The sequence below is a fragment of the Gadus chalcogrammus genome, chromosome 10, assembly GCF_026213295.1.
Source record: "Gadus chalcogrammus isolate NIFS_2021 chromosome 10, NIFS_Gcha_1.0, whole genome shotgun sequence".
NCBI classification, from domain to species: domain Eukaryota; kingdom Metazoa; phylum Chordata; class Actinopteri; order Gadiformes; family Gadidae; genus Gadus; species Gadus chalcogrammus.
The window spans coordinates 20,001,855-20,014,866 of NC_079421.1; the positions used below are offsets into that span (position 1 = coordinate 20,001,855).

Consider the following 13,012-nt stretch of genomic DNA (forward strand, 5'->3'; position numbering starts at 1 on the left):
ATTGGAGGCCTTCTGAAAAAATACAACTCACACTAATGATGCTAAACTGTTCTGCAAATCGCAGTTATACCCACCAACGAATGTGTACACATGTGGCTGTTAACGCGAGTTATTACCAAGCGCTCGTCTAAAAGATCAGCACACAAATGTGAAAGGCATCGTTTCATAGAACTCATAAATTTAAGAAATTGTTGAACATAATCTAGATTCATGGTATTTTTAAATAAGGTCTTTAAAACATTTTAGAATACAGGATGGAAGGACAAAGGCTGATGTGCAATAGCATTTCATGTCCACACAGCAACCAAGGCAGTAATTATTGTCTACACAGCAAAACTCAGAAAAAAAGAACCATTAAACAGCTGGTTTTGCCCATATAAAAACTGACATCTTGAAAAACCTCTGCTGTAAAAATTGTCATACTGTAACTCATTGTTAAACCAAAGTTTATTAACAAATCAATTAATGCATTGCTAAAATATTCAGCATCCTACAACAAGCGAAGCAAAACCATCCAAAACACAGCCAACACATAACATTGTCCGTCAATGTTCCATACACTGCTTTCAAAATACATATTTACAAGTATCAACTGTAACCCCAAATCTAATGAAAGAAGAGCTAGGATTGTGGAAAGTCCAAATTGCGTTGCTCCAACACCATGTCGGCGAGACGTACATTTTTAATTGTGCATTCGAAAAATAAACGTGCTCAACGTGAAGCAGCGCAGCCAACCAGAGAGCGCCGCGGGAGTCAGTTAAAAGGGTCCGTTGTGGAGGGGCTGTTGACAGGGCTGTAGTGGCGCTGGGGGGCCACCAGGGCGTGCTGCTGCTGCTCCTCCTCACACGAAGGTGATGCGGGAGCGGCCCTGGTTGACCTGCCACACGTTGAGCTCCTCGTACTCCTCCAGCGCCTCCTGGAACTGGGCGGGGGTGAAGCCCCGCGTCACGCAGCGCTGCTCGGCGTCCGCCATGCGCACCACGCCCCCGGACCCGCCGCGCCCGCCCTTGCCCTCCGTGGCCAGCTCCCGCAGCAGGGAGAAGATGACGTCGGCCGGCCTCTGAGTCCTGGAGGAGCGGGGCACAGGGAGAGGGAGGGGTCAGTGAGGGGGAGAGGTCAGGGGTCGGATCAAATTGTCAAATTGTACCGCCTTCGTAATCTGCGTTCGAAACATTACGTCATCGTTCGATGCGATTGTCCCGTTGCCGGGCAGGTTTCAAAAAACCTTTGCGCTCATGTTGCCAAAGATGAAATAACATAATACAGATAACACTTGTTTTTACTTTATATTTGTATTGTATTGAGCTAGTGAACCGAGTGTTTAAAGCGTATAATTCTAGTGAAATTAATTATCATCTGTCACCATCATTGAAATTGCCGCCCCCTCCGCTACGTAGACAAGATGGCGGCCGTTGAGGGTGGAAAGTGTCCATCGGTCCACGCTCAAGTTTTAGATAGTTTCGAGTGCGCCACCGAGGTACTTCCAGTGCACACTCTGCGTTTTGGCGCACTCTGCGTTTTTGCTCAAAGTGCACTCAATAAAGTGTAAGTATAGAAGTGCACGATTTTAGACACCAGTTTACTAGATAAATGCGATTAAACAATTAAATACAATACAAATATAAATTTAGCGACGCTATAAACGTAATTTGTAAAATAAGTGTCATCTGTTTAATGTTATTATGTCTTGTGACGCTCACGACGACGCGATCGTCCGTTGCATGGCAACGTTGGATGCGATCGTCCGTTGCTAGGCAACGTACCTAGATCAACATTTAATTCCAGTAAAGTAGAGCATTTATTGATTGAAAATCAATCAATTCAATGCAAATTTGAGAATGTATACCAACCGATAAATATCCTAAGAACCCAATTTAAAATCCCCCCCCCCCCCCCCCCCCCAAATATGGGTCCTTTGACGTTGAAGAGGTTAACCCGTTCCCACTTTATGCATCACTTGTCCTCGATGGACGGTCTTCACACTTGGGTTTCCTACCGCCGACCCAAACCGGTTTTAATAGCAGACAGACAGCTGCTGTCGTCGGACTTCCACTTCCTGACTGCATGCTATTAACACAGCTTCCACTTCTTCATTAGCACCGGGAGACCCCCGGGCAATGTTTACGTGCGACAGCGATCGTAAGGCGCGAGACGATTGGCTGAAGCATGAGCAGCCATTGAGCGCAAACCGTTAAAAAACGAAGAGCTGCTTTTACGACTTCCTCTTAAGAAAATAGCTGCTTGTGCGACAGCGCACGGGGGGCTCATAAACAGCCGGGGCGGTCAGATGCGCCGATGGCCGCGGGCGGGCTAGGGAGTCAAGGTATCCTAGTGTGGGAAACGTGCATCACAAGTCTACACAGTTTATGATGCCGTCTCATATAACCTCATATAAGTCGAGTGTGATGCAGAGAGGCGGTTTTGAGTAACCACTGAAGGGCTTGGGTTTGTTTCGGGTATCCTGTGTGAACAGGAAGCCTCGTCTGCGCGGTCTAGTAGAGTCGACGGACTGGAACGCAGGATGCGTAATTCTACACTTTTAAGGTCATCAACAAAGTGCCTGATCCCAGGTCTCAAGCTCCCAACCATGAAACTACTAGAGCTTTGACTCCGAACTTCGTTATTCTAATATAAATCGAATATCAAAAAATAAATCAAAATTCGAACAAATATTAGGCAGCCCTTAATATTGGAACCTGTTATGGGCAGGCCAAGAGGGAGAGACGTCAGAGAACCCCGACGCAGTCTATAATATTGTAATGACCACGGAAGAGGCAGCGAATGAAGTATTGATTAGACAGCGATTTATTAGAAACCTAATAAACCGTTGGAACACGCAAGACCGGTAACCATAACAACGCCGGTAAACAAACCTCGCGAAGCACAATCCAGGTCTTACTGAAGGCATTTAATGGTCAAAATATTATTAATAAATATTAGAATATATTCGAATATTAATAAACAAACAAGCTTCGAATATGATTTTTGGGCAAAAGTCAAAGCCCTAGAAACCAGACTCAAAGCTTCCAACCCAAAGACGTGCCCCTACACTGACCTGGTGGTACCGGACTTGTCCGTCTGCAGCGAGTCCTTGGACATCTCCATCAGCCGCATGGCCTCGTTGACGTCCTCCTTCCCCACCACGTCCTCGTTGCGGAGACGCGCCTGCAGAAGAGTGTCCAGCGGGTCAGATCCCAGAACCCGACGGCCCGTTGAAACCCATCAGGGGTGTCGACCACTGACGCGACACGTTACACTCTGCCGGGGGGGGGGGAGGGATGCGCTGTGCCGGCACTGTCAGACCGAGACAAGTGCAATGCCGTCTGGGAAGGCTGGCAATTGCCCGAGTCTCCGCCTCTCAACACCGGCAAGTCTCTCAGAGGTTCGACAACACGCACACAAAAGATCCCAGCGGACAACGTGGACCTCAGGCGCACTGGGGTCGCGCCACGGTCAGTTTTGCATGGGTTTGCACAGCGGCTCCAAAGCACCCAGGCTGACTGCCCACCCTGCAAAGCTGACCGGAGCCGACACGTTCGTCTGGACCACGGGTTACTCTCAAGGGTTCATGAGTTACTACTCCAGACAAACTCTCAGTCCCTGACGTCGGCGAAAAGATAACATGGATAAAACACATTCACACACAGACCAAAAACAGCAGTGCACCCCTAGTGGCCATTCAGACGTAGAGCATGGCTAACCCGTGGGCCTTAAGTGCTGGTTTTGCAGTAGGAAGGGTGACTCTTCTACCTGCACAAACAGCACTTTTGACACCCGGGAGCGAATCGACACGCTGATGGACGCTTTCAGACGTCTAGCCGATGAACGACTTGGATGTAGACGTGAACAAGATGATCCCAGACGTTTTGATTGAGGTATGCTGACGGGGGTGGGTCACCCTGGTCAGACAGAGGACTATCGTGCCAGCGTTTGAGATAAGTGCTTACAGGGCGGTAGGCCAGGTATCAATACTACCTGCACTATAAGCACTTTAGCAAACACTTCACCGAACTAGAACGACCAGTCAACAGCGTCCGGACTAATGAGGACTCAGCAGGATGGCGTGCACGAGTTCAACATTCATTCAGACGAGTTCTAAGCAAATCAGAAACAAGGGTGAACTTGTTTAACCACGCTTCGGCAAAACTAAATCTTTCAACAATCTGAACATAATAAATAAGAAACATTTTCTTAATGGACCACATTTGAGAGCAGTCATCTGTTGAGCCACTGTTGAGGCCCCAGGGCCCCGGGGACAGGCCACAGGGCTCACCAGGCCTCAGGGCCCCGGGGGCAGGCCTCAGGGCCCCGGGACAGGCCACAGGGCTCACCAGTGCAGTGGACAGGCGGAGGATGGAGAGCAGGGTTCGGGCCGAGGTGAAGGTGGTGTCCTTGCTGACGCGCGCCTCCTTCCTCATCTCCACGTAGGCGGCGGTGATGTACTCGGCCAGGTCCTGAGGCACCACGGGCTGCCTGGTCTGGCAGCGGGCCACGTAGCGCCTGGGAGGGGGGGGGGGACACCACAAGGCGGTCAATACGTGGACGACCAATCAGGGCTGGGATACATCTGGACACAGGCAACGGGCGACAGTAGCTCAGGAGGTGGAGCGGGTTGGCTGCTAAAACCGCAAGGTTGCTAGTTCGATCCCCGGCTCCTCCTAGCCGAGTGTCCCCGAGCAAGGCTCCCAACCCCGACTGCTCCCGATGAGCTGGCTGTCCCCCTAGCATGGTTGACTCCGGGGTCTGAGAACTCTTTCTTTCTTCCCCCCCCCCCCCCCCCCCCACTCACCTCATGAGCTTCATGTCGATGGGGGTGAAGTGGGTGGGCGGCTGCCGGCAGTGCTGGTGCACGTAGGTGATGTGCTGGGCGAGCCGCAGGTCCGCCTCGGCGTCGGGCTTGTCCTGGATCAGCCACAGCAGGTCGAAGCGGGACAGCAGCGCGGCGGGCAGCTGGATGTTCTGCTCCAGCGTCTTGCGGGGGTTGTAGCGGCCGTACGCCGGGTTGGCCGCCGCCAGGATGGAGCAGCGGGCGTTGAGGGAGGTCATGATGCCCGCCTGGAGGGAGAGACCGGTAGGTCAGAGGTCAACTTAAAAATGATCATTATGGCGAAAACATTTTTTCAACGATGATGATTTAAGAATACAATAATAAGCAGCAAAGAAGACAACGCGCGGTTACCTTGGCGATGGAGATGGTCTGCTGCTCCATCACCTCATGGATGGCCGTGCGGTCGGCGTCGGCCATCTTGTCGAACTCGTCGATGCAGCAGACGCCCTGGTCGGCCAGCACCAGGGCCCCTCCCTCCAGGGTCATCTCCCCGGTGAGGGGGTCCTTCATGACGGCCGCCGTCAGCCCCACGCCGGAGGAGCCGCGGCCCGTGGTGTACTGGCCTGGGGGGGGGGGGACACAGGGAGGCTACGGTCAGCTCCGTGAACCGCCAGCTGGGGGAGGAGCAGTGCTCAAGACGCCGTCATATAACACACATTCGCTTTCGTCTAAAGTGACTTACAACCATTGACACACTTTCACACACCGACGGCGGTGACAAACGTGCACGGAGACAGCCATCATGTCGGGAGCGGTTAGGGTTAGTCGTCGTGCTCAGGGACACCTCAACACTCGCAACCTTTCGAACTAGCAACCTTACGGCTACAGGTGAACCTGCTCCGTCTCCTGAACTACTGCTGCCCATGTTCCAACTCATAACAAACCACGATTACCCTTTAATGGGCTCTATGCACGCAACACTGCATTGGTCTCAGAACGCCTCTACAGATCTGGTTCGGAAGCAAAGATTTTAGAACGCATGTAAACACACTAGCATGGTGGACACACAATGGCTTGCAATCGAACTAAAGTGTCCTTCCAACGACGGGAGGACAGCACTAGCAGCTACCACCGTTGTGTACCGCCCAGACTATCCTTCTCACATCATTGACGGATATTTTTGGTAACTCCAACAAACACCTTGTTAGCTAGGTGTCTGACACGATAACAACCATAGAAATGAAAACACTGGTTTGTTCACTTCTGTTCTAGAATCTCAGTAGCCCCGGAACTGGATTTGCAGGAGCATTCTGAGACCAATGCAGAAGTACTGCGTGCATATTAGGCCTGCAGCGGATTCGAATTGTATCCGAATCCGTTCGGTTCGTTTACCACAGTTCGGAGCATTCTGGAGATCCGCGGATTTCGGTTTCATGAAGGCATTGCCTTATGTAGCGTATTTTGCCTACTGTAGCCTACGTCCGAAACAAAAGGGTGTTTAGGACCCAGCGGAATGCATTCTCTCCAGTGCTGCCCGAGCCAATGAGACTTTTCCCGCCCCTCCCTTCAGCCTGTCAGCGTTCAAAACAAACTGGGCTTTTCAAGCGCACGATTCCTAAATTTAAAGAAAGTAATTGATACAATTATATTCTAAATATACGGGAGATAAATACAAACGGGTGATAAGCGGGATAACGGCCTTCGAGGCCGACCGGTTCGATGGAAATAATGGACAGGTAGAGGCAACTCTGGCTTCATGCTGCGCTCGTCGCCAGAGTTCTAAGCCTCGTCGGCCGTTATCCCTTACATGTTACACTCAGTGCACCATGTTTTCAAATGCATTTAGGGGAACATTTATTGCACAAAAAAGCCTTGCAAGTTGTCTGATTGCAGTCAATTAACACATTGCAAATAGCCTGTGGGTCTCATTCATTTTTGTGTTTCTCCCCCAAACCCTCCGTCAAAAAAAAGTCCGCCTATTTACTATCACGGACATGATCCTAATCCGAACCGTATCCGAAACCGAGGCCCAAAACGGTTATCTGAACCGAACCGTGGACACACTGATCCGTTTCACCCCTAGTGCATATAGCCTATTTTAATTTAAATAATGCAGGACTTTAAAAATCTCAGACCCTCCATTTGTCGATGAACACAGACTTACTGCGAGGAGCCAAGCGGTCGATGTAACACAGCAGCTGGGACTTGGCCACACCAGGATCTCCCATGAGACAGATGTTGATGGTTCCTGGAAACAAGTAGAATAAAAACCTAAATATGTGCACACAATGGACACAACGTGCCTTCTAGATTGTCAGTGCATTGACGTACAGACAGCACTCAACACATAACCTTGAGTCACCTGCTTGTTTCAAATCATTCACGGGCAAATGCCTCGTACCTTTGCGCGTTAAAATATCCAATATAATGTATATTTCGATAATCAACATTTATTTCCGAAGTTGCAAAGCATTTGTAACTGAATCTATGTTCCCCGACGTTCGTAAAGTACTCGTGAATATTCTCAATCTGGAGACTGCGTCTTCCCACGGGACGTTACCTCTGATCTTCATGCCTTTGGGGGCCTGCTGCACCCCCCCCACGAGCAGCAGGAGCAGGGCCTTCTTGACGTCCTCGTGGCCGTAGATCTCCGGGGCGATGGAGCCCGACAGCTTCTCGTAGAACCCGTCGGCTGCGAAACACAGCAGAGCACATCGTACGTTAGAGTGGAGGAACTCTGATTGAGGAACCGTCCTATGTTGGACCTCTCGCTTGGCCTCCAGAGACGGAGTGGTGTGAACAGACGCTGCAGCCCTTAGAGGGGCGTCTAGACACCAATCTGGGATCAATACAAAGACAATCAATATACCTGTGATCTCACGCATCTCCTCTTCGCTCAGATCCCCGGTGCCCAGCTCGTCATCCTCGGTTTTGTTCATGAGCGTGATGCCGTGTGCCTCCAGGTACGTCTCTGAGAGAAGACCCTGGGGGCAGGATGAGGGGACGAAAACCAACGGTCACACAACCAATGACGCTGTTAAACAGGGGGCATTTGACCACCAGGTGGGATGATTGGTCACGACAAAGCACTTCGAAAGAATACGGGTACAAAGACCGGCCAGCATTCCAAGTGGACTGAGCCACCAAGCATCTGCAAATCCAGGCCAACTTATAACTTCACTATAGGGTCAATTTAGAAATGCAAACCTGGTGGTACAATATAATAATAATACATTTTATTTGTGGTCGCCTTTCACAGCAATCAAGTTCAACTTACAGCGCAGTGTTTAAAAAACAAAATCAACAAATCATAAAAAACACAAGAAGAAGATACATTGAAACAATTTACACAAGTGGGGTGAAATGGGTGGGAGACAATGAATTAGATTGAATATGTCAGTTTAAAAAGATGTGTTTTTAGACGGGACTTAAAAGTAGAGTGTCAGAATATGGGCCCCTTTGAATACATTTCCCCCCCCAGGGTAAAACCTCTGCCTCCAGCGATATAGCATCACCCCACCTCCCCTAGCAACCAGCCCTGCAGCTCCTTCCCGTAGAGCACCCAGCGCCAACAACCCCAAATCAGCAGTAAACCAGGGGTTCCAGAGCGCGTACCTGGACGGCCTGCTTGAAGCCGGTGCGCAGCAGGGGCAGGAAGACCCCGGTGACGGCCACGTGGTCGCCCGGCTGGGTCACGCGCGTGTTCTCCCCGCGGGCGTACACCGCCATGCTCCTGGGGATGTTCCCCACGGGCACCTGGTCGCTCTGCATCCACCCAGAGGAGAGAAGGAGTTACGCCCTGCACCTATTGGGGCCTTTTTTTAATTGGTTCTTTTGACATTTTACTTCATCTCAAATTATTCCACTGCTTCGTAATTCTGCTGCGGTGAAATGCAAATATCCCTCCTTGGCAAAATAAAGTTAATCCTTTTCCCTTTGTTCTAGAAAGCACTCGGCTCAAGTAGTAGGAAGTAGACATTTATAGAGCATCATCGTCTTGTTCACTAGACGCTTGCGTAGGAAGCCGTTCAGCCACAGGTCAAAAAGGGCGCAGTGGGTTCGGACACACTTCCCTTTGGCAGGGAGCAGAAACCCTAGCTACTAGACCGTCCTGCCACTATACCAGGGCTATGGACAGGGCTCCATCAAAAAGACCTGAAGGGCCTTACGTGCTCCTGGATGCGAAGCTCCTGGAACTTGACGAACTTTGAGCCTCTGGTCTGCAGGTACAGGCGGCCCCCGGACTTGTTGGTCACGCACTCCTGCCCGGGGCACATGATGAGGGGCATGAAGGTTGGGGACTGGATCTGGAGGAAGAGGACAGGGTCGTTAGGGAGACGGGCTGCATTATGCGACCAACACAGACACAAAGGGGGTGCATGTGGCTCTTGAGACAATGATTCTGAGTGAGGGCGGACAAGCACGTAACACTAACGCAGATAAACTGAAATTGAATTCAGCCACAGATATTGCGCTCATTGTGGAAAACAGTTTTCCACAATGAGCATTAGGTGTCCTGACGGGGAAACCCTTAAAGACTCGTCTTACCGGCTGGTAGGTCTCCGCACCGCACTGGTCGCAGGTGTAGGTGGCAACGGCCATCATGGGCTTGACCTCGGTGGCACGGGTCACGATGCCGCGCACGGAGACGAGGTGGCCGATGCTGTCGGCGCGCACGTCCCGGACCACCTTGGGCTTGGACGTTCCGGGCGTTTTGAAGTACACCTCGCTATGGATGGAAAAACAATTAGTCTTTAAGGGCGCCCCCGTTTCATATGTACGGGTGATTTTCATTAACATCCTACCCACCGGTGACATCACAAGTGGGAGGGTCCAAAATGATGTATGACGGGTAAATTACCCAACTGGAGCCCACTAGCTGGGTAAGTCCACTAATGAGGGGGTCGTTCCATCATACCACTGGGGGGGGGGGGGGGGGGGGGGGGGGAGGACCGTACCACTTGAGAGGTCACTAGAGGACAGAATTAAGTTATCCGTTGGAAAAGTGACCGTACAAACGTCTCATCAGCTCAGCGGGGTACTGGTTGCGAGCATCCCGGGTGTCGGCGGGGTCACGACCCCTCTGCTCCATCATCAGCCTGTGTTCGATGTACACATCCAGCGAGTCTCTGGCCACGGTCTGAGGGAGACAAAGGGCTAGCTTAGTGTACACTTTAACTTGTGTTCCAAGTATTTTAAAATACGGAACTGTAGAGAGTCTCTCTCCCTCCCTCCCTCCCCCTCTCTCTCTCTCTCTCTCTCCCTCCCTCTTTCCCTCTCTCTCCCCCTCTCCCCATCCCTTGAATCTCTGTCCCATGTACCCCCCTACATTGCATGCATGTCTTCCAATGCGTCGTCCACTTACGTCTCTCTCCCTGTACTCAGGGAGCAGCTCGTGGATGCTGTCTGCGAACAGGCCCGTGTAGCGCTTGGCGTTCTCACAGATGCTCTCCACCAGCTCGGGGTCCTCCATGGCCACGTCGTCCAGGTCCACATGCAGCGCCACCTGCTCCCTGTGGGCCAGGGCCACCTGCACATACCCAGAGACACGTTATTAACATCATCATAATAATCACTCACCAAATCAACAGTTTAATTATATTTAACGCTTTCATTTGTTGCAATGGCAGTGTTGATATTGTCGTGCATAAATGATCCAACTAGGAATGTTGTATTTGGTTGATTTTGTAGAGGGAAAATGTATAGATTCTACAATCAATTTTTGGGCCGATTGACAAGATATTAAGCTCATTTAACGCTTTACGATCCATGTTGCAGCAAACCAAATATAAAATAAATTAAACTATTACTGAACCAATAAATAAACATATAATGCATTATTGCTATCCCTTGGCAAAATAATGAATGCATCCTATTTTGTGGGGGGATGAATGGTAGTGGCAGCCAGCCATTATAAAGTATTTTTCTACATCCTCCAATCAAACTAAGGCTTATTATTTTATTTCTCATTACGAAATCCAACTTGAAAAATTAATTAATTTTAGTTTGGAATATACTTACAAGCTGGGCTCCATATTTAAACACCTTCTTGCCGTTGTCATCCTCAGAGTAAAATTCCTGAAGGAACTTCTTGCATTTCTCTAAAAGAAGAATCAAGAAAAATAATCACATTTAACCCGACTGGAATTCAGTTGGCCACGGATATATATATATATATATATTTTTTTTTTTACATTGCCAAACATTAACTATATAGTTATCGAAAATAAAAAGGCCCTGCAAAAAATGCTGGATCAACAATAACACCACCAGCGGGCCTCAAGACTGAAGCGCTAATTTGTTGTCCCACCGACGACCCCCTTCCTTAGATGATACGGCACACTGTAATATCGATGAGTCACCGTTGCTTACTGTAAGTACTTGCACATGTAAAGCGTGGTTGGATTGGTTACTATAGGAAAAATTATCTCAGTTTAAGGCGTGCGATTGGAATAATTTTCTGAAGAAAACCAAACGGATACGAGTGTAAACATAACAAGCGTTGCACTCAGTTCAGAGTCCATTTTTAGAAAATCAAAAATATACCTACTTATCGTAAAAAGAACAAGTCCCAACATTCATAATACATTGAACACACGAAATAGTTAACCTGCATGTAAATAAAATCAGCTTTTACCCAGACAGGAGCCAAATGTCTACATGTTGAATAAATGTTTTTCTATGCTCGGGGATGTTATTGTAAACAAAGCAGCACATGGCTTTGTGCCTTGTCACCCAGAAACCCTTCGCGATCCCTGCGCTGATAAAGTAGTCCCGTTGAAACTTCTCCAAATTTCAGAAACCGCCTTTATACTGATGCAACCATTTATTCCTTACGACGTGGGGTCTTATTTGTATAAATACATCATTTAAAGTGGACGGTGTATTAGACACCTAACAAAACTAGCGCAATACACATAGATGTGGACTAAAATATCGTAATGGCAGCCAGCCACCCAACCCGAATTTGCTAACGCTAGCTTACAGGAGAGCAATCGGGAAGCTATCGCTAAGTAGCCACAGCAGCACAACTGTAGAGTAAATACGAAGCCTATGATAGATAGCTAGGCTTGTCCTTTAATTATGTTGGGCATATTTAGGTGTCGTCACAGGGAAGCTACGGTTAGGCATATAATTATATATTAAATTGCTTTGCTTAAGGGACAATAAACAGGAAGCTCACGCTAGGTGGCTATCCAAGAGGAAGCTACGCTAGGCGGCTAGGACCATAAATAGGAAGTTGGAGCCAAATTAACAGAACTCAAGACAACGCATTTGATAATGTTATGGAGTAGGATGCATTAGGTCGGAATGCACTCCCCGGCCACATCCGTGTGGACCGCTTTAATGTCGGACACTTTAAAGGCTGCGGACCACGTGCCACCGACTGGCGCGCTGTCCTTTGTTTCCCAGAGACTCATCCGGGTCTCCTTACTCGGAAAACCCACCGACAACAGATGTAACATATGATATGACGCTTAACTTCAAAGTTTAGTCAACCTAACTTTGAAATAATATTCTACAATATATTGATAAACGATACCAGTGCCATTTAATATATATAGCAATGGACAACTCCCAACTGTTAAGATAGGATTTACTCAAGGATAAAACTTAGGCGATAAAACAAATGATATCGCCATGAACTTGCTAGTTTCCTGCATAAACACATAAGAGTGAAGCGGAGTGTAGTCTGTCACAAGGCACTGTTTTTTAAACTAGGTTTTGGATTGCTTTTAGACCCATTGAGAATGAGCTAATTCTTAAGATCCGGCAACTTGTTGCAGCCGTGAAACAAATCAGCTTGTTCAATGAAAACGTAACATTACCCTTTTCCGCGGAATAATCCTTCGGAGCCATGATAACTGATCCTAACAGAAGTCGGACAGCTTAATCGGAATAAGCAACGAAGTCGATTGCTTAATTTAAAAATATAGTTTACAAGCGAAAGATACTATTATTCATTCACTTGATCCTCCTCGGCAGAGCTCTGCTCTCGTTGCAAAAACTGGCGCGAGTCTGACGTCTTGGCGGACCAATCAAAACTACTGCTGGGACTTCTGGAGGTGTGCCTTCACTGTGGCGCGAAAATTGCGGTCATACCCCTGTCACGTGATTTAAATACGTCCTGTGCTGTGGCGCGAAAGTCAGCAATTGGCTAAAATAGTTCCGCGCATTCATATCCTGGTCAAAAGGTTATGAAAAACAATAATCAACGTGTTTTTGTGCAGCCTCGAATATAAA

At 48.8% G+C, this 13,012-nt stretch overlaps 1 protein-coding gene across 1 annotated transcript; it reads right to left on the reverse strand.

Annotated features, from left to right (window-relative positions):
- Window positions 1-116: 116 nt before the first annotated feature.
- mcm7 (minichromosome maintenance complex component 7) lies at window positions 117-12,935 on the reverse strand. Its single transcript, XM_056600580.1, has 15 exons — window positions 12,598-12,935; window positions 10,790-10,869; window positions 10,134-10,298; window positions 9,784-9,908; window positions 9,317-9,497; window positions 8,938-9,075; window positions 8,384-8,533; window positions 7,638-7,752; window positions 7,329-7,460; window positions 6,933-7,016; window positions 5,180-5,391; window positions 4,790-5,055; window positions 4,332-4,500; window positions 3,056-3,165; window positions 117-1,067 (listed from the first exon to the last, which is right to left on the reverse strand). The coding sequence occupies exons 1-15, from the start codon at window positions 12,626-12,628 to the stop codon at window positions 842-844; spliced, it is 2,184 nt and encodes a 727-aa protein (XP_056456555.1). The 5' UTR covers window positions 12,629-12,935; the 3' UTR covers window positions 117-841.
- Between the last annotated feature and the right edge of the window lie 77 nt (window positions 12,936-13,012).